Source organism: Salminus brasiliensis, chromosome 16, assembly GCF_030463535.1.
Source record: "Salminus brasiliensis chromosome 16, fSalBra1.hap2, whole genome shotgun sequence".
Classification (NCBI taxonomy): domain Eukaryota; kingdom Metazoa; phylum Chordata; class Actinopteri; order Characiformes; family Bryconidae; genus Salminus; species Salminus brasiliensis.
In genome coordinates, this window is record NC_132893.1 from 2,081,413 (window position 1) to 2,106,297 (window position 24,885).

General features: G+C 43.5%; 2 protein-coding genes across 2 annotated transcripts; one reads left to right on the forward strand and one right to left on the reverse strand.

Moving 5' to 3' along the window:
* Positions 1-3,432: 3,432 nt before the first annotated feature.
* On the reverse strand, positions 3,433-16,953 carry trpc7a (transient receptor potential cation channel, subfamily C, member 7a). Its single transcript, XM_072658341.1, has 13 exons — positions 16,730-16,953; positions 13,247-13,742; positions 12,180-12,434; positions 9,208-9,390; positions 8,795-8,959; positions 8,429-8,645; positions 8,069-8,302; positions 7,617-7,881; positions 6,956-7,151; positions 6,359-6,580; positions 5,304-5,381; positions 5,094-5,169; positions 3,433-4,007 (listed from the first exon to the last, which is right to left on the reverse strand). The coding sequence occupies exons 1-13, from the start codon at positions 16,951-16,953 to the stop codon at positions 3,868-3,870; spliced, it is 2,751 nt and encodes a 916-aa protein (XP_072514442.1). The 3' UTR covers positions 3,433-3,867.
* Positions 16,954-22,865: 5,912 nt separating this feature from the next.
* On the forward strand, positions 22,866-24,268 carry avd (avidin). The gene is made up of 4 exons (XM_072659546.1): positions 22,866-22,946; positions 23,033-23,237; positions 23,944-24,064; positions 24,211-24,268. The coding sequence occupies exons 1-4, from the start codon at positions 22,866-22,868 to the stop codon at positions 24,266-24,268; spliced, it is 465 nt and encodes a 154-aa protein (XP_072515647.1).
* The last annotated feature ends 617 nt before the right edge of the window (positions 24,269-24,885 follow it).

Consider the following 24,885-nt stretch of genomic DNA (forward strand, 5'->3'; position numbering starts at 1 on the left):
TTGTCTAGAAGTTCTGTAAAGCTGCAGAAAGTCAGACTTCAGAGGCGAGTGATCAATAAGCTGTATTTAGGTTTGTTATTATTAACCCTTACATTTATTCTCATCACACTTTCCGGATGGAGAGATTTATCTGGAGAGGGTTTTTTTGATGGATGACGAGCCGGAATGAAAACAAAGGGAAATGAAATAGGAGTAACGAGGCTGTTTTTAAAATGTAAGGAGTGAAAAGTTTGGATAATTGGGTGAAAATGTAAGAAGTAGAAAAAGTAAAAAGTCTGAAAAATAAATAATTACTTAATAATTACTAAATAAGTATTTGTACTTCCTTACTTGACACCTCTGATACAGACGCTCAGCACTTAACAGTCTATTAGTGGGCACACATATGATTTATTTTATTTTAAAAAAATAATAAAATAAAGTTTTAAAACTTTACAATATATAAAACCAAAAGTTCCAATTGTGAAACATAAAAATATATATTTCTTAGCAAATTTAAGCAAAGGTTAAGGCCGTTTTAGAGATAGGTCAGATGTGTTGAGCCTGCTGTCCTCCGCTGAGACCCTCCGGTGCTCTGATCTGCTCAGCTGAGGGGTCATCTATGCAGTCAGCATACCATTAACCCACTGACAGGTGAAGTGAATAGCACTGATGATCCGGTTCCAATGGCACCGGTCAAGGGGTGGGATATATTAGGCAGGCAAGTGAGCAGTCGCTTTTAACGAGGGCCGAATTGTGATGCCTAGACCACTGGATCAGAACTTCCCAAAGCATCAGGCAGGTCTTGTGGGGTGCTCCTGGTATGCAGTGGCCAGCACCTACCAAAAGTCACTAGCTAGGTTTCAGGCTGGACTGCTTTCTGAATGTGGCCCAATACAGGGCAGCCAATCAGAGCAGAGCAGATTTATGGACAATCTGTGGTTTATATAACCAATGGAAAGTCATGATTTGACCTTAGGGACAAACTATATGATACGTGCCCTTTAAATATGAAGTGAGGGATGAGGAATCAAGGTGCAGAGGACTACAGAGTGTCCACCTTTAAAGACCTGGTCATGGAAGCGGTCTAGGAGAAGCACTCTGAAGGCTCTGTAGACTCAGAGACACGTTTCTAATAAGTCTGGAGCTCAGCTCAGCGAGGCACACCGCTGAGAGAGCGATCACAGTGCTGGGGGCAGTGACTCTAAGGTCAAATGTGCTATAGTAGAATGAAGAGACATCACTGACAGACATTCAGAGACAAATTCCTTACAGCTTAGGAGCTTTTCAGGAGGTCAGACTGCCCACCTTTGAGAGATTGGCTGTAATGCCGCAAGCACACTGATTACGCCAGTGTGTAAGAAGCTTATACCTCGTATTAATGAACCAGATAGAAAAAAGAAGCACGAACCTGCAGCTGGGAAAGCCAGGAATAAGCAGTTATTGAGTAAACCCTCAGTCTCACGGCCTGTGTATTGTATCTCGTGTGTTCTTTAAATTATGGACATACTGTAGTCTAGTTCTGTTTAGGGCCTTTATTTATATGAGCTGAGGTATTTCTGGCCTACTTGTAGTACCGCAGCACACTGGGGGGGTGCTATTGTAGCGATCTTTTCAGACAAGCAGCTCAATTTAGGGCTTGATTTATCGTAACTACAGGAAAAGTTCGCCTTGCTCGGCTCGAAGTGCTCAATAGTCATGTACTGAGTCTCCTAATTAATCATGGGTGTGTTTGTTTTGGCCGTAACGCGCAGTAATAGACCAATCAGCGTGTCTCTCGCCGCCGTTACCTTTAAGAGCCAGGTGCGGTCTATCTGACCTCGGTGGATTGCTGTGGATTGCTGGTGTAAAGCATGGGTCGGGCTGCACACGCCTGTGTTGACAATTCACTGCCAAGATAGCAACGAACGTCTGACTGTTGACGAACGTCTGCCTAGGCTGTTTTCAGTCAGTGGAGCTCCTGCAGATAGCAGCAATAGGCGGGGTGTGAGATAGCAATGGGCATTGTAACGTGCCTTGCGAAGGGTGTACGATAGAGCCCTGAGTGTTTAGAAGGGCAGTGCTGTACCCCTCTGCTTGCCTGATAATATGAGTAATAGTTATTATTATTATGTGATTTTATCTTTACAACATTAATTAATGTTAGTTAGATAACACAGGGTTTTAAAATGAATATTTTACTCAAGCTCTGGCAGTTTGGCAATGCCCTTTTTTACGAACTCTGTTAGCTAGCATGAATAAAACCTATGTAAAAAACCTATGCTAATGTAACTGATGCCTTTTGCTGCAAAAATCTCACCTGATTCGACTCATATTTAATGGGTTAGGTTTAGCCGGTGTGCTTGAGCAGGGAACTCACCAGACTGTGTTGGACACCAGCCCTCAGGGCTCGGGATCGAAGAACGCTGCCCTTTGCACAATTATTGCAATTAAATTTAAAAGCAGAAATTTAATTTGATTCACCGTGAGAAGACAGGAGTAGCCACTCATATATGACCACTGCTTTGTTGATGGTATTATTTAACACATGTTCAAAAATTCATCTGAAATGTGCCCACATGTAGTTAGAGCACAAATCCAGCAGAGGGCGCCGTAAGCATAGAGGAAGGCACATGTCATGGCCAGTGTTGAAAGGATCACCCTGTTGAACTGTGGACTTCAGGGTGTAACGTGCATGGTGAGTAGGTCTGTCTGGAAGTCTCCAGAGAGGTCAGGAGATTTAGGCCGGACAAACAGTTAAAGGGCCGATAGCACATCATCGGATCCTCATGTAAACAGGCTTCAAATGGTGAAGACTATGCCCTCATATATCGCGGCCTTAGTAGGGTGCAGCCCCTGAATTGGGACACAGCTTATACACGTACAACTGGCCTGTGTGATGATGTCATGAAATCCCACAGCCAATTAGCAGCACCCATTTATGCTGAAGTCGTAAGGTAAGGTAAGGTACAGCCCGGACTGGTATTTAAAGGAGGCATTAGAGAAGACAGACAGCCAATCAGAGCAGAGGTAGATCATTCTTAAAGGCATCAGGGATGGGGCTCTGAGTGGCTCAGCCATCTAATGTGCTGTCACTATGGCCCGGGGGGGGTCGAGAGTTCGAATCCAGAGCCGTGTCACTTTGTCATCGGCAGCCGGAGTCAGAGAGAGCACAATAGGTCGTAGGTGGGTAGATGGCGCTCTCTCCCCTAATCACTATGTAGAGATGTAGGCTGGCGTAGGTGTCTGGTGGAGCTGAGGACCCAGGATTTTGTCGGCAATGCCGGGAGCATCGGGCCCTGAGTGTTTCATGTGTTTATATGGATATAAAAAGAAAATGTAATGAAAAAATCATAGAAAATAAGAAAATATATATATATATATATATAAATAAGACAAAGACCGCTCAAGTATAGGATACCTGAGGACATTTAATTTTATTTCTATATTAAAAATACAATATCATCATGTTCGCTTGATTAATCCACACTTTTTATACTTTCCTAACTCTTATTTCCCTGCTGCAATAAATAAATAAATAAACAACGAGCGCTCAAATGCAATTAGTGTATATTTGAGTTTCACTACAGTCCAATAATGACAAAGCCGAAAGTCTACGACTAAAGATGGGCCTTAGGAATCAGTATTCTGACCACGGATTAAACCTAGTGTCAGACTCAGCTGTACTTAAGTTGGTTTAGGACGAATTCTGGACTGGGAATCTGGCCCCCGAGTGTTTAAAAAAGGCTACACGGCACGAGAAAGTTGTAGAATACAGGCATACGGACGAAGGTCAGCTACAGTTTGAGATGGAGACTCTCTGAGAATTTCAGAGGCAGTAGCTAGAACATAGCCTGCAGCACATAGGCCGAAAGGTTGGTATCAGCGATGCAGAGAACAGAGAGTTCTTCAGGGTTTCTTGGTGGATTTACTGAGCCTGTCACCCAGCTGCTGGATAAGGTCAGCGAGTTCCTCCGTGGCCTGAGATTTCTCTTCCAGGAGCTCATAGCGGAGGCTGGAGATGTCCTGCTTTATCTCCTTCAGCTCACCTGAAGAGACACACACACACACACACACACACACACACACACTTCATTTGTGTGCAGTGATTTTATCTACAGACATCACACCTCTCTTGTTTCATCTTAATCAGTTAGCACACTAGCAACCGTATGATACCACGGCAACCACCTAGAAAGACACCTAGCAAAACCCCCTAGAACCCACTTGGGCTACCAAAGAAACCACACGGCTCCTAATTAGCAGCACCCTAACGAACACCCTGTGATATACACAATATGTCCAAAAGTCTGTGGACACCACCTTCTAATGAATGCATTCAGCTACTCTAGGTTGCACCCACTGCTGACACAGAAGTGCAAATGCACACACACCCCAGATAACATGCTCACGTGGGGCCTGTATGGTTGTCCATGAGTCCCCACATACGGATGCCCACCAGGGTCAGTTGAACATGGGCCCCATCTGGGTTGTAGGTTGTACATTGCACATGGGGCCTAGATGGGACCTAGCAACCATCTATCAACCACTAGGAATAGCATAGTAACCACATAGCAACCAAAAAAGAATGGACACCCCAGCTGGACCACTAGAGAACCCAGAGCGACCACCTCTCAAACATTAAGAATAGTCTAGTAACCACATAGCAACCGCCCAGGGCACCATAGCAATCTATAAACCACTTTTAACACTCTACCGACCACTAGAGATCCCGTAGCAACCATCTACCAACCACTAGAAGTTGCATAGCAACCCTATAGCAACAACCTAGCAACTATGTATGTTGACTGCTTAAGATGGACAATATATTCTGTATGTATTTTCTTCAAGAAATGCATACAGTTAGTTAATTATGAAATTATGCAAATACATGCAAATACATGTAAATCGTGGGAACAGACTAGGAGTAACACGGTCCAGAAAAGCTCATGCTACCCATACCAACGCCAGCCTAGGCCAGAATTCTCTCCTGTTCTCCCAAAAGCCCACCCCAGCTTTCAGACCAGGCTGGTAACGGTGGAACACGGATGAAACGGACACTAAACACCCTGAAAGCATCCGGACTAATGTTCCTTGATGATACAGCGCTGTAGTGAACGCTCTATTAGGTGTACCTTCATTGATCTCGTCGTTTTCACTGTCAGTCTGAGCCTTCAGGACATACCGCTTGATGAGGCGCTTCATGAGCTTCTGTGTTTGAGCCAGCAAGTCAAAAACAGTAGATTAGAGTAGATTTGAAGCAGTTTTGATTTCTAAGAATCATTTCAGTACATATCAATACAGATCAAAAAACAACGAAGAAAAACAACATAAAAGAGAAGAACCTGGTATCTGGTTGGATGTTTGATGGGATTCCTCACTGTGAATTCATCTTGAGCGTGGTAGGACCGGAACCTGTGGAGCTGACATGAAGAAGAAACAGGACAATTCACTTCATTAGAATAAGCTACGAGGCTAACATCGCTAAGAAGTTTAAGCTGCATTAGCCACATAGCTCCAGCATTAAGCCTTACTACATTTGAGGTTGGTGTGTGTCGATACATAAATATAAATACTGTAACAACTTTACTAACGTTTTACTGTTCATTTAGTTTTGTACTGGAGCTACGAGGCTAACGCGTTTATAACATACTGTGTTTGGTAGAAGTAGCTACATAGCTTTAGCATTAAACAAGTTAACATGTTATTACATTTGAGGTTGGCGTGTGTGTGTGTGTATATATGTAAACTACTGTAACAACTAACCTTTTACAGTTTATTTGGTTTTGTACTGGAGTTACGAGGCTTATGTAGCCTTCTGTTTTGTAGCATAAGCTGCATAGCCAATAACATATTAGCTATGCAGCTAATATGTGTCTATATATTGTGTCTATATTATATATATATATATATATATATAGACACATGGCAACCTCAAATGTAGTAACATGGTAATATGTTATTAGCTATGCCTCTTATGCTACAAAACAGAATGCTACGTATATATATATATATATATATATATATATATATATATATATATATATATATAATACGAGTTACAAGGCTAATGTAGCTAAGAAGTTGCTAAGCTATATGTATATATATATATATATATATATATATATATATATATATATATATATATATAGGCCTTATCAACACTCATCGACTGCATTACATCCACTCTTCAGATTCCCACCTTGGTTCAAGAACTGGGTATGTCCACGTCTTGCTGCCTATCAACCACTAGGAATAGACTAGTAACCACATAGCACCATAGCAACTGCTTGACAACACATCCCGTAGACAACAGATCCCGTAGGTTGGCGTGTGTCTGTGTGTATATATATATATATATATATATCGACTGCATTACATCCACTCTTCAGATTCCCACCTTAGTCCGAGAACTGGGTATGTCCACGTCTCGCTGGCTGCCATGGCGACGGCCCCTGGCCTTGCACAGTCTGACAAGACAGGCTCTGGTTCTTAAGGCCATGTAATAGAAGGACTTGGGGCTGGGCACCAGATTGAACGGAGGAGGGAGGGTCCTGCCCTCATCGAAATAAGACAGCCACAGCTTGGCACGGGCAAACTTCCACTCAACATCGGCGTCCTCCTGCTCACACAAACAACACAAGCTGTCAGGCTGTCACAGCCACAGAGAAGGAGAGGACCTCTCGCACTGCAATGCATTGAACTAATGTGTACACTCTAGGCAAAAAAAAGGGTTCCGTGTGGAACTGGGAAAGGGGTTGTTTGACTCGTAACAATAGTGGAACCCTTTTTTGGTGCTGTATACAACCATCTACGAAGGGTTTTTTCCACCTGTGTGAAGATGGGAGGAACGTTTTAACCAAGCAAAGAACCATTCGAGCATCCCAATGGTTGCAACCTTGTTTTGGTTCTGTACAGATCAAAAGTTCTAGATAGAACCTCAGCGAGGGATTAGGGTTCTGCTGACAGAGTGCCGCACCGCACCAGCTGGTCTCACCTCGATCTCCTGGTACGAGTGGTTTATCATTGCGATCAGCATGTTGAGCAGAACGATCACCATGGTGACGTTGTAGACCCCATACAGAACATAACCGATGTTCTCAATGAACTTATGGTCGTACTTCAGCACCACAGAGATTACTTCACTCAGACCAAAGATGGACCAGAACAACGTCTTGAAGCTTTCCTCGACCCTGGCAAAACAGAACACATGCACACAAACCCATACTGTACATACACTTTATGGACAAAATGTTGGGACACCTAAAAATTGCACCTTCATGAGCTTTTATGATGCTCCATTCTAAACCCATAGGCATTAATATAGAGTGGGTTCCCCCTTGCAGCCCTAACAGTAGCAGGCCAGGAGCTCTGCAGCTGTGGAGACTTTTCTGCACTATGCTCTGAGCTTCTCTGTGGTTCCTAAATGCTTCCACTGTTCAATAATACCACTCACAGCTGATGGTGGAAGATCTAGGAGGGAGGAAATGAATAGGGTCCCTATTACAGAACCATGCTGGAGTTCAGTGAGCTCTTTAGAACCATCTATTCATTATCATGTAGGTTCTCAACTAAGTACAGATCATCTGAGATCAGCTAAAAGGCCAGTGTTTAAAATGTGTTATAAAAGGCCAGTGTTTAAAATGTTGGACACTTACGTTGTAAACGCAGGGTTATACTTGGCTCCCAGGTAGTAAGAGTACAGGTTGAACATGCCAATCATGAAAGCGAGAAAGACCATGATGAAGATGACCATGAACTTGAAAATGTCCTTCACGGTACGTCCCAGGGAGATCTGCAGGGGTCCGAAACTTTCGTTGGCCGGCAGGATGTATGCAATGCGAGAGAAGCTCAGGACCACAGCGATGGAGTATAGACCCTCAGAGATGAGCTGGGGGTCAGATGGAAGCCATCGGTTCCTCGCTGAGGAACACACACTCAGACGTTAGTACACTGGTGTCATTTAGGGATCATGGATTGTGCCTTAGATTATCCAACCAATGGTCAGGTTTCAAAGCAGCTCAACAGCTCAGCCCTTCAACTCTGGCCAGTAGGGGGAGTGCTTCCTGAATACTCCGAATCACCTGAAGCTTAGCATAGCCACACTCACCGTAAGTGAAGTAGGCCACCTCTTCAGGCAGAGAGGCGTTGCTCAGGTCAGCGGTGGTCACGTACAGGTCGACGTACAGCTGGGCGTGGGAGGCCCGCAGAAACGCCATGAACCTCGCCGTGAACGATGCCACGAAGATAGACAGCATGCCGAAGTCCAGGATGTTCCATAGGTGCATTACGTACTCCCGCGGCCCATCCTCCCAGATCTCTTTGCATTCTGACCAGATCATTCCTGACCAAGGGACCAGAGAACAGCCATTTACGATCACCTTCTACGCTGCATTGCATTTTTATTAAGGCCCCAAGCACATGTGTTTTTCCTGGTTCTTCATACCCCTCCCTTTTTAGGAATACTAACCAAGCACCCATTTCATAATTAGCATCTCCGTCCAGGAGAACTGGGTGGTTTTGACGCGGAACACCTGGCGTGGGTGGTCAGTGATGGTCTCGTTGGGTAGGTTCTTGACTCCTAAAAAGCGGTCAGAGGCGTTGAGCACCAGCAGGCCCAGGAAAATAGTGAAGGAGACAGCGTGGGCAACAAACTTCATGAATGGACTGCGAAGAACCTGACCCAGCTTGGGAGAAGAAACACAAGAAGAAGCATTACTCAAAACAAGGCTGCTGTAGGTGATCGTGGGATCGAACATGTGTCTCCGCTTGGCAACCTTCGGAGAGCTAAAAGAGTGGATATAAAAGCGTGTGCAGGTGGTGTTCAGGACTGTACTTTGCTGTAGGGCATGATCCAGTATGCAATTGCCAGGAAAGGTAGGCCCACCATCACGCCCAGCACCGTTAAGCATTTCACTCCAATAGGCTGTTGCCTCAAGCCAGACAAGTTCTCGTACCACAGGGTCAGGAGCTGCTGCTGACAGTTCGGATGAGCCACAAACTGTGGAAAAATGGTGAAGATTAATACAGCAGGGTGGGAAAAGTCCTGGGGCAACTTTGGGAGTTGTTTAGAACAATGTACCGGGGCAGAAAGTGGTGTTTTGATGGTGAAAACTCCACGTAACAGTGCGAGGAGGGCTGCAATCAATAATACTAGCAGTTCTAACAGTGAACGAAAGTGAGTAGCCACCAATTACAAGACTGGACTGGAGTGTTCAGAGGCTTGACTGGAATTTAGCAGTACTCTACCTTTTTCACCTCGTATTTGATAGCCAGTTTCACACGGCTGAGGCAGGGCCTGTTGTGGTCACTTGGCAGATTGTGGTCCACATCGCCGTTTAGAATGGCCTCGACCTCCTCTGTATTCCGACACAGGTCCAGCACCCCGACCACAAAGTCTTTGCACTGCATAGACAGCTTCCTGTAGTCATTCTACAGTCAAACAGAGGCAGAGATTACCGTCCTAAGAGCAGGAAAACCTTCGGAGGAACACAATCACATGTAAACTTTGACCGCAAAGCAATTAGCATTGTGCCGTAAAAACTAAATGTAAGTATTCTAAGATTCATTAAGAACTTTCCCACCTTATACGACCTAACGGATATAACCATGCATAATTTCGTTACTGCGAAAAAACAGATCATTCTGTATGTCCTAACCAGATGCAAGAACTGTAGTGTGTCTGCATTCATGGCAGCGTCCAAATACTTTACTGAAAATTCCTTTTCTGTCTGCTTTCAGTGATTCCACTGATCTTATAGACTGGTGGAGCTGACTAGCCCACGGATCCACATGAGCACCAGATCAGCAGAATCTAGGAGGCCCACCATAACTGAACCTTCGTTACCTGTCTGCTTTCCATGATTCCACTGATCTCTATCTTATAGACTGGTGGAGCTGACTAGTCCACGGATCCACATGAGCACCAGATCAGCAGAATTTAGGAGGTCCACCATAACTGAACCTTCTTCTTCTGTCTGCTTTCCATGATTCCACTGATCTCTATCTTATAGACTGGTGGAGCTGACTAGTCTACGGATCCACATGAGCACCAGATCAGCAGAATTTAGGAGAGGACGTTTCAGTCAAGTATTCACTCCAGTTCACTCCAGTAGCCTGACCTAAACACCGGCTCTCAAAACTCCATAGTAAAACCATATTTCTAAACAAACTGACCCCAAATTGATCCCAAACTGACCCCTAATACACACACCTGCTTTGATTGACATACCTACTGACTGAGAGACCATTTTAGTTCAACATTTACTGTTAGAAACCTCCACAACATCTTTTCAAGTCTCTTTATTGCACACTTAGCTGTTCTTTGTTCTATAGAGTACCAGAAATGAGGTTCTTTGACTTTTTATATACTATTATATTTGATATTTGAGCAATAATGAAAATCTAGTTAACCAATCAAAGAACCCCCAAATCACTCAAATCATAGCTTGACTTGGCCTCAACCACTTGGTAATTGAGGCCTGCAGTTCTTCTGCAGATGTTCATAGGGTGCTTTTGTGACCTCCTGGATGAGTCTTCTTTGCCCACTTCGTAAAGTTTTAGTAGGCCCACCATTCCTGAAAAGGTTCACCAATGTTTAAAGTTCCCACTGTGGTTCATGGGAGTCCCAGAGCCTTAGCGATGGCTGTGTAACCCTTTTCAGACTGGAAACTCATAGTTAGCATGTCTGTTAATGTTGGAGAAAAGAGGCAATTGACTGATGTCGATGGCGACTGTTCGGAGAGTGAGCTCGCATCGGAGAGCGGTGATTAGGGAATAACGATGGAGTGATTACGTGAGGCGCCCTCGATAGAGGCGCTTCAATTAACGGCTTGCTAAATCAATGACAGATGCTAACAAACTGGCCATGAGAGTCTGCGATTAGGCAAGTTCCCCGAGTGGCTCTTGGAAAAGACAGCCTCTACACTCTTACTCAATCTTCTTCAACCATCAAACGGCACGCTAGAGCTGAAGGGTTCCTCTAAAGAGAAGCACTCAGAGTTGTCTGCGTACCAGCAATTACCACTTCACAGACTCCCACGCAACTACGATGAACCAAAGTCGAGGCTTGATCATCGTTCGCACAAAAGGCTGAAAGCGAAGTCGGACCAAAAAACAAGGACTCCTCCTCCATCTCTCGTCTTCTGCTATGCATATCGTGGAGTCCGTGACAGCACTTGCTGACCGAACCTCTCTCAGACTGATCCTGAGGATGTTTGAGTGTGTGTGAAAACAGATTAAACATGCAGACGTGGTCTTTGAAACACCATTAGCGCTCCCCGGGAGGCCGGCGTTAATCCCTGAATTATTTAATCAACTGATTTAAAAAGTGTCTCGGCTAAAAAAAGAAGACATATCTGAAGCATTTTGAGGTCTGAGGGAGGTCCCAATTCCTGACCTTTTCCTAAAGGTGGTCAAAGTCCTTGCTCATTGTCCTGAAGCTTCTACGAGGCTAATGCTACAGGCTAAAGACAAACTCGCTGGGAGTCAAAGATGTCACCCAGAAGGCCCAGAAACTGGAGGACACTCAGCTGAAAGAGTGTGTATCAGTATTCTGTAAATCCTGAATACTGAGTCCTTACTATGTGCTTTATCATACTCTATATGTCCAAATGTTTGTGGACACCCTTTCTTACGGGAATGCATTCAGCGACCCTGTGTTGCACCCATTGCCGAAACAGATTTGCAAATGATCACACACACACACACACACACACACAGCTGGTCTACTCTCTATAACAACATACTGCCAATAGAATAAGACTCTCTGACGCAGATAAACATGAACCTATTGGCACCATGCCTCCTAATGCCAGACGTGGACTAGAGGGGTGTAAAGTGGAACTGACTGAAGTGTTCTCTGAAATGATGGATGGTGGTGCTCCATCCAAAACGTTTGGATGGGTTGAGTTGGGGGAGTTGCAGAAGAGGTGGGGTGGTGATCGTCATCCAACATCCTGCCCTCACTAATATGTCGCTCTCGTTGTTGAATGCAATCAAATCCTCACAGCAATGCTCGCTCCAATATCTAGCTATCTCTGGACAGTAGAGACAGTTACTCCAACAAAAGCAGGATCAACTCTTTTTAATCTCTTTGATTTTAGAAGAAACTATGAACGAGCAGGTGTCCAAATACTTTTGCCCACATTGTTTTATGTTTAGTGAGTCATCTGAAGGAACATTTGGAGTGAGAAATGATTGAACTGTTGCTTAAAACTCACCTTAAACTCAGTTTCGATGTTGGCCAGCTGGGACAGCTCGTTGCTGAGCTCCAAGGCCGTCAGCACCGGGTCTTCGCTGGACAGTGAGAGGTAGGCGGCGCTGGCCAGGCCTTTGTAGGCGTTCATCCTGGAGCGCGAGTGGCTGAAGGAGTCCAGCTTCTGATTCTCCATACACTCGCTGCACTTACAGAAGTGGTCGTGCGGCTTCTCGATGCGGGCGCCCTTCAGCAGCAGTATGTGCACGATCTCGTACTCCTGCGTAAAACAGTGCGATAGCCATACATCATTCTGCACACTACACATGTCCAAATGTTTGTGGACCCCCCTTCCAATGAATGCATTCGGCTACTTTAAGGTGCACCCACTGCTGACACGGATGTGCAAATGCACACACCCATACAGCTTGTCTAGACCCTGTAGTACTGAAGTACTGCCAATAGAATAGGACTACTGGCACCATGCCACCTAACCAGACTAGAGGGGTATAAAGCCCCTGTGGAAGAACTGTGTTCTCTGGAATGATGATGGTGGAGCTCCATCTGATACTTTTGGGGAGATGAGGTGGGATGGTGATCATCATGTAACATCCTGACCTCTCTACCTTGTTGAGGTACCTCGTCGCTCTTGTTGCTGAATGCAATCAAATCCTCACAGCAAGGTTTCCTCCAAAACCTAGAAGATAGCCTTCCTCCCTGGACAGTAGAGACAGTTACTCCAACAAAAGCAGGATCAACTCTTTTTAATAGCCTTGATTGTAGAAGAAACAGTGATTGAAAGAGCAGGTGTCCCAATACTTTTGTCAATATATTGTAGACAGAGCAAATCAAGCTCTCCCATTGGTTAGGTCTTGTTTAGGAGCTGGACTCCTCAGATTGACTATAAGGAGCAGCAGTAGCAGCAGTAGGACTTTGCAGGGCCCTTTACCGAAGGAGTCGCTGTAAAACTGCACACTACGACCTCCCGATGTGCCAATGTCTGTGACTAGCTTCATTAGCATTATCATAGAAGTGGGGTTTTGGGGTTTTTTAAAATCTAGGAAAAGGCATTTAGACATTTGACCACCCTACCTGGCAGTGTGCGGCCAGGATCACAGGTGTAACGTCCTGCGAAAAGCGTGTCCCATCCTCGTCGTAGGCGTAGAAGTCGTCTTCCCGCGGCTCCTGCTCCAGCGGGCTATGGGCGAAGCGCAGACCGCCCTCAAAGGCCGAGTGCGCCAGGATGGCCTCCACAATGCGCACGTAACCCTTGCTGATGGCCAGGAGCAGGGCGTCGCCTATCCGCGCCAGCCCCTCCCTCTTCAGCAGCAGCTCCGTCACCTCCAGGTGCTCGTTCCCCACGGCGAGCTGCAGGGCGTTCTGGCCCATGTAGTCCATGCAGTTCACGTTGAGGGTCTTGGACTCCTCCAGCATCTTGCGCACCACCGGGATGTTGCCGTATTCTGCAGCATCCAGGAAGCGCTCCTCTTCAGCGGTGAGGCTGGTCCCTCGCTCGCTGAACATGTAGGCTGGCCCCCTGCGGCCCTTCTCTCTCAGGGTGGTGTGCCTCCGCTGCATGGCTTCAAACCTAGACAGAGAAGATTTTCCTTGGGGGACTATTTTGCCTCGCAGTTCCCTTCATGTAACCCTCCGCCATGAAGAAATACATGTTTTAGGCCAGAATCTGATGAAAACTCTGGTAAACCCAGAATGATGCCAGTGTTTCGGGCGTAAGGGAGTGTATGCATACACCCTTTGGTGTGCTAGCTTTCTGTGAGGGGGTTTTTCAATATCTTTATATAGCTTTATTAAGTATAACAGTTTATTTTATCATAATTCTTTATTTTATTTAAGTTTATTATTAAAATCTTCATTTTATTTAAGCTTATTTTTTATTCTTTATTTTATTTAAGTTTTTTTTAACAAAATTCTTTATTTTATTTGTTTTTTTTTTAACAAAATTCTTCATTTTATTTAAGTTAAATTTTTTAATTCTTTATTTTGTTTATTTTTTATTTTATTTAAGTTTATTTTAATGTATTTTTATTTTATTTAAGTTGTTTTTTTATTCTTTATTTTAATTGAGGTTCATTTTAATTTGGTAATTTATTTTAATTTAATTATTTAATTACTAACCATGTATATTAATGATGATGCCACCATGGCCTTTGATGTTATGCTTTTGTGCACTCATTTGTGCACCAAACAATTTTGAATGAATATTAACCTCAGAAATTGTGGGTAAATTGTTGTGCAAGGTGGACATACATCATCATTCTTCTAATAAAGGTTTATTTATTAAAAATGAAAATAAATAAACTAAGCTCTATTGCTATTCCCAGTTTCTTACCCAACACCTGGTTTGTCTAATCAGTCTATCATTAAAGTAAATCTTCTTAGATGTTGTTTGTTTCTTAACATTACATTTAAGAACAAAGAAAATTTGATATTCTTAAAAAATTTCAGATTTTTTAGGTTTTTACTTAAGAAACATTTGTAGAACAATTGGTATTCTTTAAAAAATATGTTCTTAAGTATTTTCTTAAGCTTACGCCAACCTCACACTTAACACACTGAACTAAAGTACTGTTCATTTCTACTTAAGAAAAATTCTCTTTTAGCTCCTGTTTCCGAAACATATGTACGTATTGTTTTTTATGTTTATGATGTTTATGATAAGCTGTGAAGAGCAGAACAACAGACTTTGTTACAAATGGCATAAATAGGCCAACAATAAATCACTAGTGCATTAAGAAAATATTCTTAATATTTCTTATTGAAAGCTGAGGATTCTTTGGAGAATTTGCATTTAGTAACTTTCTAATGAAGATAGTAATGTTTATCTGAAGACCTTTTGTAAGTTCTTCCTTTGGAAAGCTTTTGTAAATCCGTGCCGATTCATCTTAAGTGTGTTTAAGTTCATGTTTATAAAGAAAATTTAGATAAAGTTTTTTTCAGAACTTTTCAGAACAATTTTAACTATTGACATTCCTAAAAAAAATATATTCTTAGAAATGATATATTATTGTAATTGCATATACTTAACTTTATGATAACCTCACACTTACAGTCCTAGACTGCAAGACTTCAGAAAGTCAGCCTAAACTGATCAGTTTAAATAGTTAAAAAATAGAATTCCTGCCTAATTTAACTGGATTCAAATAGTAAAAGTAAAGATTGCTGACGAGGTGGAGTTACAGTGGGGAACGTTCTTAAAGTACTGTTAGTTTCTAGGAAATTTCATTTAATTTTTTATTCAGATTTTAACGATTTTACAGATTTTTGCTGTTTCAGTTTTTCTTTTATTTTACTATTCTTCACGGATTTAGCTAAAAAAAAATATTCAAAATTCAAAGTATGATGAGCTGTAAAATGCAACATTCAAGGCTATGTTATAAATGACCTACTGAAGGAAATTATGAAGAGTGTCTAAAGAAAATATCTGGGACTTTCCCCAAAGAATATTATTTTTAAATACAAAAATTCTTATTAGATGTGCTAGTTAGATAAACTGATTATCTTAAAAAATGTTGAATTTTCAGGTTTGTTTTAGCTTTTACCTGAAGAAACATTCTTCGAAAAATATGTTCTTCAAAAATATGTTCTTAAACATTTTCTTAACCCTACAGTCACCTCAGGCTTGTCTCGGGCTGCCGAAGTTCTGAACGATCAGTTAAAAAAGCTGAATTATAGGATGAATGTCTAGTTCATCAAGATTTAAAGACCTAAAGGTAAATTCTCATCTGAAGGAAATGACCAAGACGGTCTGAAGAAAATATCTGAGACTTTCCCCAGAGAATATTTCCTTTAAATGAAAAATTCTTATTAGATGTGTTAGTTAGATAAACTGATATTCTTGAAAAAAACTCTTCTGAATTTTCAGATTTGTCTGAACGATCAGTTTAAAAAGCTGAATTATAGTTGAATTATATAATTTATCAGGATTTAAAGACCTAAAGGAAAATTCTCCTCTGAAGGAAATGATCAAGACGGTCTGAAGAAAATATCTGAGACTTTCCCCAGAAACAGTTCTTCATTATCTTTCAGGAATTGTGTTAAAGAATATCGGGAAGACCCGGACTCTCAGCCGTGTTCCCTTATTTAGGATGGGTTCAGATCCATCATTGTAAGAGCAGAGCTGGGACCAACTCTCCCGGATCTGACCTGGATCTTCCCTCAGGAACTAATCCAAGAACATTCTGAGGAAGCTGCTGGTTTCATGAGGCCCAATCATATGACCGATTTATTTTAACCATTTATCTTAAGATTTTGGGGTCTTTCTTTAGAAAAGCCTTTAGTGAATCTGCCCCCAGGTGGGCTGCCGGTGGGCTGTCAGCACTGTCAGGATTGTCCACAGAGTTTAATGCCTCTAAAAGCTCCCGTCACTGAAAGGTATTACACCAAGCTGTTATGGCCATCCCGTGGTGATTATTACACTCTATGTAATGACGACGTCATCACAACCCCACTCCAGGTAATCTGTTCTGGGGGGCTTTCTTTCAGGGGCATGAAACTCTCCAGACCACCTTTGTACAATCGCTGTGGATATGACAAACGGGGGGTCTCTCCACTCACGTGTGTTGCGCGTGCCGGTGCGCGTGATCGTGCGTGATGCCCCGGTCCTCCTTTTCTTCTTCCTCCTCCTCCTCCTCCTCCTTCACGGTCTGCGCGTGCAGCGCCAGCAGCTCCGTTCCGCTGATGGGGAGCCCGCACAGCGCCGCGTGAGACACCACGAAGCGCTCGTTCGCCGCCAGCATCTCGCGCTCACCTGGGCACGAAGCGCGAGCCACGCTGACCATAGACTTCACGACTTCACCACTTCGCGAGCTGCACCTGTCTTATGGGTCACCATACACTCCGTGCTGTACACGCTTTGCTTCTCACCTGAGCGCGAGACACTGGCTTTTCCTTCCTGTTTCTCCACCTCCAACCCCCGACTCACACCCTGACTCCCCCCCCCCCCACCCCTTTCATCCGAGTCCATTAATCTCATAATGCAACACTCAGCCTGGGTCACACACACACACACACACACACACACACACACACACACACACTCATCAAAAAGCTCAGTGCAGCTGTTCACACATCACAGGTCCTTTAGAAACACCCAGTGGAACATCCATCATGTCCAACACAGGACCCAGTGATCTACCCTACCCTCAGTGGAGGTGCTTGGGCAATCCCACTTGGGGCCCACAGCATGGGGGGCCATGCCATGATGAGCAGGTCCATTGGAGCAGACAGATACTGGACCCCTTATATTGCTTTACTCTCCTAAAAAGGGTCGAACAATGTAAAGGTACCCTTAAAGATACAAGGTCAGGTCCTTAAGGTCACCTAGGGGGCGATACCAAGGATTTCCGGCCCCATAAAAAACTCGAATAACTCTAATTCTCCAAATTCTGCCAAATCTGTCAATCACAGGCCCTACGAATTGTCCTTCCTCAAAGTTAAGAACCAAACTGTGATGTCCTACACGACCCCACAAGGTATGGTGCAGTGGTCAGTACCAAGTATCAAAACTGCCCCAAGGAAGGACAACCGGTGACCCAGCGACAGGGTCCCGGGCACCTAAGACTCATTGATGCTCATGGAGGTCCCAACTCAAAGGATCTGCTGCTAACATCAGTCTCGATATGATATGATACTTCATAGGTACGCCTCGAATGGACAGATCTGCTGCGGTGGCCCGAGTAGGACCTGCTCAATATAAGGCACTGGGTGGTGTTAATGTTATGGCTGTTCGGTGTACTTACAAATGAGTGACCAAATAAGTAGCCCTGAATTGACAAGCACCATAAAATAGGCCACAGTGACCATTGAGTCTCCATTACAGTGCTGTTGGAGGATAGCAGCTAATGTTAGTGAATGCAAATGTATTAGCCGGCTAAGCAGGAAGACGTCTATATGTCATGGCAGTTTACGCCCTGATTCCTGTCAGTCGTGACTCCTCTAATCTGTTTACCCGACTCTGTTCTAATTAGCTTCCTCAGGTGCTCTTAATTGCCATTGAAAGATAATCCTTTGGCTGGGTTGTTGCTATGACACGGCCGCTAATCCATTGACTGGGCCACACAATAACAACCCAGCCCTGTGGAAACAGCCCAGCGCGATGAAGACCAAACGCCGGGGTGGAAAAAACCCCCCAGCCCAGCAGCGTTAGAGCGTGTTAGATAGTCACCCAACTCCACCGTCTCTCGTTCAGCAGAACGGGAGCTACAAAAGAGCCGGTTTGTAGGTGTTAGCTCACCTAATGCCAAAGGTGCTACTTCTAAATTCTGAAGGCCACTGCAGGTCTAATGGCAGACGCTCCAGTAAAGGGCTTCAAAGAGAAGCATATTTCTTTCTGTTGCTCATTGCAGATGTTTGAAGAGTCTGCTTGACCACAAACCCTGTCGGCCAGGTGAGTTGTAATGCATCGGGGAGGTCGGCTGATTGCCCTGATTGCATTACTCTGTCAGCATCAATCCACAGGCCTCATCCTATGAGACTACTCAGGCCCTGCAGGATGAATGCAATAAGGACTACTGGATCAGCAGCAGCAGCAGCAACTCACCTGTGTCTGCACTTTGATGCACTTCAAAGGCACATTCAGGCCCGGCTCTTTACAGAGGAGACGCGTTTGCGGCCTGCAATTGAATTCGAGGGCCTAAAGCAATTAGGCTGGTGGAGGGAGGACGCCCATTAAAAAAGGAATAAATCCAGAAAGCATCAAAAATAACAAATGTGGACATGTTGATTTAGATATTTAGAAGTTATCATTTATTTATTTATTAATTAACTGCAGCAAGCATTGGACATACTTTTAGGCTTGCTTTTAGGCTACGCCCTCTGAACTGCTGACTGCTGATCTTTTTGCCTTGTGTTAACATATTTAGATAATAGTAGGTCTGTCACCATAAAATATTTATTTTAAAAATTTGTGGACGATACTACTACTAACCCTAGTCCCAGAAATAATTGCGACAAATGCTACTATTGTTCTTTGAAGATCATTTATGTCACAGATATAATGATAATATAATAGCATAAAAACTTAAAATGTGCTACAAATGATGTGGCAATAAATAAATACATAAATAAATAAAAATAAACCAAATAATCATACTAATTAATTAATTATATTCATATTAAAACAAATATAAAAAACATAAAATAATTAAATAAAAAAATAATAATTGTTTTGGGGCAATTCATACTCCCTGTCAAAAGTTTGTAGCATATATTTTAAATGCTTTCAAAATTAATTTTAATATATATATATATATATATATATATATATATATATATATATATATATATATATTTTTTTTTTAAGCCTATTAACTTTAGTGGCAAACAATTATTTATAAATATGAGCGAGGTCATATCCATGTATTGACTGATACGTCCATAACGTAATTATTGCCATCGGGGCCTGGATTGTATCTGGATATACTTTGGCCAGATTCCAAAAATGCATCCCATGTGTGACCAAAGCACACCGGACTGTCCTTTCATGCATAAAAAGTGCATTAGCCCTTAACCCACTTAAAGTCTCCCCTTACAACCAGTATATATACTGGCCAAATACCAGCAGGTTGCCACATTCTATAAATCCACAGATCTCTTTATTATTTATTGTATTGTAATGCGCTATATGAATTACACTACATGTCCATATAGTTGTGGACACCCTTTCTAATGAATGCATTCAGGTGCTTCACGTTGCTCCCATTGCTGAAACAGATGTGCAAATGCACACACACACACACACACACACACACACACACACACACACAGAGCTTGTCTAATCCTAATAGAGAAGTACTGCCAATAGAATAGGACTACTCTCTGGAGCAGATCAGCATCATGAACCTATTGGGACCATGCTGCCTAATGCCAGGTGTGGGCTGTAGAGGGGTATGAAGCCCACCCCCCCCCTCTCTGGAATGATGGTTGGTTCTCCATCCAGAACTTTTGGGACGAGTTGATGCTTCTGTCCGACTGGGATGAGCCTTCCTGTCAGAAAGCTGGTAGATTTCAGACACTTGAGATAGGCTATTGCACCCACCAGAGGGCGCACTCAGGCTGAGCAATGGACCCCAACCCTAATAAATAATGTGTGTTTATGCAGCTGGGGATTCTGAGGAACTGAGGAAGCCTACTTTTTCAGGGGCAAACAGAGCTGGAGAAGACAGACTGACTTTCCAGAGGAAAGTCCAGGTCGGGGAAATTCAGCACAATCCCATTCTGTATGAATGTATGTGTGTGTGTGTATGTGTGTGTGTGTGTGTGTGTGTGTGTGTGTGTGTGTGTGTGTGAGTGTGTGTGTGTTTTTTTTCCAGAGTAAGGTCTCTGAGGACAAGCTCAAGGCTTGGAGCTGTAATCCTGTCACTGATTGATTTAATGTTGCCTGCACCAGCCCTGAGCTTACAGAGCCTCAGATCCGTGTGATCACACTCGTGCAGGTAGACGTGCACGCACACACACACACACACACACACACACATAAACAGACACACACATATAAACACGTGCAAAGAGAGAGAGAGAGAGGGGGGGGGGGGGGGGGGTTAGTGACAGTTTAGGTGGAAATTCCAGCAGTTTTTCCGAAAGCATTCAGAGGGAGTCGAGTCTGAAATTAGAGTGGTGCTGATGTGCACCAGGCGTTGCCATGACTACAACTGGGGTTGCAGTGGTATGCGTTTTTTTAGGGTACGATGGCCATCTCAGAAAATATCAGAGCCCTACTACTAGTGTTTGGATGTGAAGGGCCCAGGACCTCATCTACATGGCTTGTCATGTCACTAGTAGTGATGCTGGATGCAGGTAGCGAGACTAACTCAGTGACATTGATGCTAATCCCAATGTAGCGATGCTGGGCAAGGCCGCCGGTCCACGCAGTACCGATCTAATCCCACGATAGGGGGTAGGCTAGCAAGGCCGTGGTAGTGATGCTAGACGAGGCCGGTGTCGTGCCACATCCTATCCCCCTGGACACATCCTATCCCCTCTGATTTCATCTTACAGAAGGACCATTTAGGACCTAATACATTAGCCAGCCAATGTAGCTAGCATGCTACTTGTTAGCCAGCAGAGCTGGTCCACCCCCTCGAGTGTATTAGCTAGCATGATGCTCGTTAGCCAACCCTCCCCTTTTTAATCGCTTTTTAATTTATTTTTTGTATATAAAAATATATATATTTTTTGGATTCCAGTTATCTGCTGATCTTGCACAAAATTTGCTCGATAGCGGACAGCAAATGCACAATAGCTAGCTTTACCTGCACACTCAGATGCCAAATAATTTTCAAATAATTACATTTTTTACTTACATTAAATTATTGTCACATTGTCTGCCATAAGAGCTTCATTTTCAGGACTGGGAAACACCAGGCTATGGTTCAGCATATCATATCCAAACATATCTAAACAAATATATAAAGGACCACAGGGGTTGGTTGACCACACTATCTGGCTCTATTGTGTGCCAAATCAAATTATTCATATCAGCTAAACCCACATGTAACCGAAGCTCGAGATGTCCTGAACGAACCAGAGGAACATGCTGTAATTGGTTTATTAGCATAATGAGGTATTGGTATAACAAGGTTTTGAACCTTGTTGGTTGTAACAGACAGAGATGTTTTTTTTCCACTGACAAAAGTATGGGGACACCTACTCATTCATTGTTTTTTCTTACTGTCCAGGGAGGAAGACTTGAGATCATATTATTTTGTGCTCTCAATATATTATTTAGTGGCCTCTACATATTATCTTGTGGCCTTCAAATATTTTCTTGTGGCCCTTACATATTAAATTGTAGCATCAATATATTATATTTTGCCCTCATTATATTATTTTATGCTCTTCAGATATTATCTTGTGGCCTCAATATATTATTGTGTGGCATTAAAATATTATCTTGTGGCCTCATTATATTATTATGTGGCCTTAATGTATTATCTTGTGGCCTTCATATATTATCTTGTGGCATTCATATATTATTTTGTGGACACAATATATTGTGGCCTCATTATATTATTACGTGGCCTTAATGTATTATCTTGTGGCCTCAATATATTATCGTGTGGCATTAAAATATTATCTTGTGGACACAATATATTATCTTGTGGCCTCAATATATTATTGTGTGGCATTAAAATATTATCTTGTGGACACAATATATCATCTTGTGGCCTCATTATATTATCATGTGGCCTTAATGTATTATCTTGTGGAATAAATATATAATCGTGTGGAACTAAAACATTATGTTGTGGTCTCAATATATTATCTTGTGACCTCAATTTATTATCTTGTGGCCTCAATATATTTTCTTGTACCCTAGATTTCCTATTTTCTTGTGGCCTCATGACCAACTTGATTTGGTCAAGCTTATTGACCAGATGATCAAAGCTATCTGTCTAGCGGACTGGCTGAACCTGTGCTGGTCAAAAGCTAAGTTGGTCGACCATTCCAGTTTGTCCAATTTCAAGTTAGGAAACCAAGGATCCTGACATGATAAGCTGTTAATTGGAAACACTAAGCTCAAGATTTCAAGATAAACACTTATAATAGGCTGCTGCCACCAGCTAGCGAGGGAGCGAGTGGGGCTCCAGCAGGGGAGAGCGTGTCCTGAGGGAGGTTAATTAGCTGCTCGTTGCTGTGGGCTGGGCCAAGAGTTAAATACAGCACACCTGGGCAGGTGAGTGTTTGTGACAACATGAAGTCTTTAGTGTTGTGTTTCTGTGTTTTCGCTTTGGGAAGGGCTCAGATGTTTGCTGGGCAGGACCCGGTCACTAAAGTATGCGAACTGCTGGTGGACTGGATGACCTCTCAGCTTGCTTTTCTCTAGCAAGGCCTCATGTTTGTCTCTGTTTCTGACCACAGCACTGCAATGTTACCGGTCAATGGAAGAGCAGCTTGGGCTCCACGCTGCAGCTGACCTCTACTGGCCGAGAGCTGCGGGGGGTTTATCACACTGCGGTGGAGACGGCGCTTGGGGCTTCGGGCCAGAACCGAGAGGCGAGGGTGGTTGGGGTGATCAGCGATGGCCCTCAGCCCACCATTGCGTTTTCAGTGCTGTGGGTGCAAGGTAGGTGGTGTATGGGAAGCTGCCTTGGCTTTTGACCTCTTCATCTGGTATACAATGTTTCTGAGTCAGGATTGCTACGTATTCCTGAAGCAGAGCCACATATTGGCAGCAGGACACCTGCTGCTTCAAGATCCTTGAAGTCCTGGAAGTTGTGAGGTGGGGCTATAACCCAATTCCTTTCTGAAGATGTTCTGACCCAGTCTGCTAGCCATCACAGCTTGGTTCTTGTCAAAGTGTCTCTGTAACTGTAAGTGTGCTTGCCCATTTGTCCTGCTTCCAACATGCCAATTTCCAGAACTGACCGTTCACTTGCTACTTGATATGTAGAGCTAACCACTTGACCGCCACCGTTGGAACCAGGTAGGTGGCTGTAATGTTATGGCTGGCTGGTTGATTGGTTGGCTGGTCCTTTCTTCTATTAAAACTGCTTAATTTGACATTCCCCACTCCTTGAACTCCCATTGGCTGAGAGACCCTGCTCAATCAGTGAGTTAGCAGCTAATTGGCTAGCGGACTTGATGGTTTACTTTTTTTATTTTATTTTATTTTTTTTATTGGTTGGACAGATGTCCAGCTCTGCTGGTTCAGTCGTCCCACCATTGTCCACATTTGTGACTTCCAGGTAGGTTCCAATCCACACTGCATTCATGTGTTTAGTCCAGGTGCATCCAGGCTAATTGATCCTGGTCTGTGTGTTCTCCTGTAGGGTCATGCAGTGCTTGGGTTGGCCAGTGCTTCTTGTTGCCGGGCGGTGGTCAGGTTCTGAAAACCTTGTGGATGCTGCGCTCCCCTGCTGAGAGCTCTGAGGACGACTGGGAAAGCACCAGGTAGGCTGGATTCTGAGCGATTCTGAATAGAACATGATTCTTGGTGTGTCTGTGCCTCTGCTTATTCAGTTTTGTTCTTTTTTTTTTTTTTTTTTTTTTTTTTTTTTTTTTTTTTTTTTTTTTCTATGTTCGTTCATGCCTTCCAGGTTGGGAGAGGACCAGTTTGTTTTTGTGGGCAGCGCTGAGGGTGTGGATTGGCGCTAATTTGCTGCACGTCCATGTAATTTGGTTCTGTTGGACTTGATGCTCTGAGCCGGCGCTAATAAAGCTTCTGAGGAGAGCTGCTGTATGGTCTTCTTGTTCTCTTATTAATGATCTCCCTGACAGGGCCAGCTCCCAGATCATCACCACTCCTCCGAGAGGCTTTATTAATGCACTGCCCTGGTGGCATTTTGCTTTGTGCTAAATTGGCCGACGTGAAGGCGCTAACGCTTCCTGCTGAAAGTTCAGGGAAGGAGCACGGCATTCTCTCGGATACTGACCTTTTGGGCCGTGTGTTTAGTCCAACACTTGTTTAGAGTTCCTCAGCTCAATAAATACTAGCAAACTTTTCTGATTTACCTTTTATTTCTCTTGCTTCACCTTCACAGCGTCCAGCTCTTCCACGGAGGTTCGATTGGGTTTCCTGTGCTTTACTATGTGCTTAAGCATCCAGCTAGGCTGGAAGGAGATGGAGAATAAGAGGTCTGGGCCGAAGTAGAAAAGGATACGTCTGTAGAGTTGTAGTTTGCTTGGTGTTCAGACTGAAATTTGATTGAGGACCAACACCTTTTTTGATGTGCGTCTGGCAACAATGGCTAAAGAACAACACCCTACACATC

What these genes read in the sequence shown, in the direction of transcription:
- trpc7a (XM_072658341.1), bottom strand. Translation starts at nt 16,953, where the DNA reads ATGGTCAGCGTGGCTCGCGCTTCGTGCCCAGGTGAGCGCGAGATGCTG. An exon ending in ACATCGAAACTGAGTTTAAG is followed by an intron (nt 9,391 to 12,179) that starts GTGAGTTTTAAG and finishes GTTTGACTGTAG; the next exon opens with AATGACTACAGGAAGCTGTC. An exon ending in GGATCATGCCCTACAGCAAA is followed by an intron (nt 8,646 to 8,794) that starts GTACAGTCCTGA and finishes TCTTCTCCCAAG; the next exon opens with CTGGGTCAGGTTCTTCGCAG.
- avd (XM_072659546.1), top strand. Translation starts at nt 22,866, where the DNA reads ATGAAGTCTTTAGTGTTGTGTTTCTGTGTTTTCGCTTTGGGAAGGGCT. An exon ending in GGCAGGACCCGGTCACTAAA is followed by an intron (nt 22,947 to 23,032) that starts GTATGCGAACTG and finishes TTCTGACCACAG; the next exon opens with CACTGCAATGTTACCGGTCA. An exon ending in GACGACTGGGAAAGCACCAG is followed by an intron (nt 24,065 to 24,210) that starts GTAGGCTGGATT and finishes CATGCCTTCCAG; the next exon opens with GTTGGGAGAGGACCAGTTTG.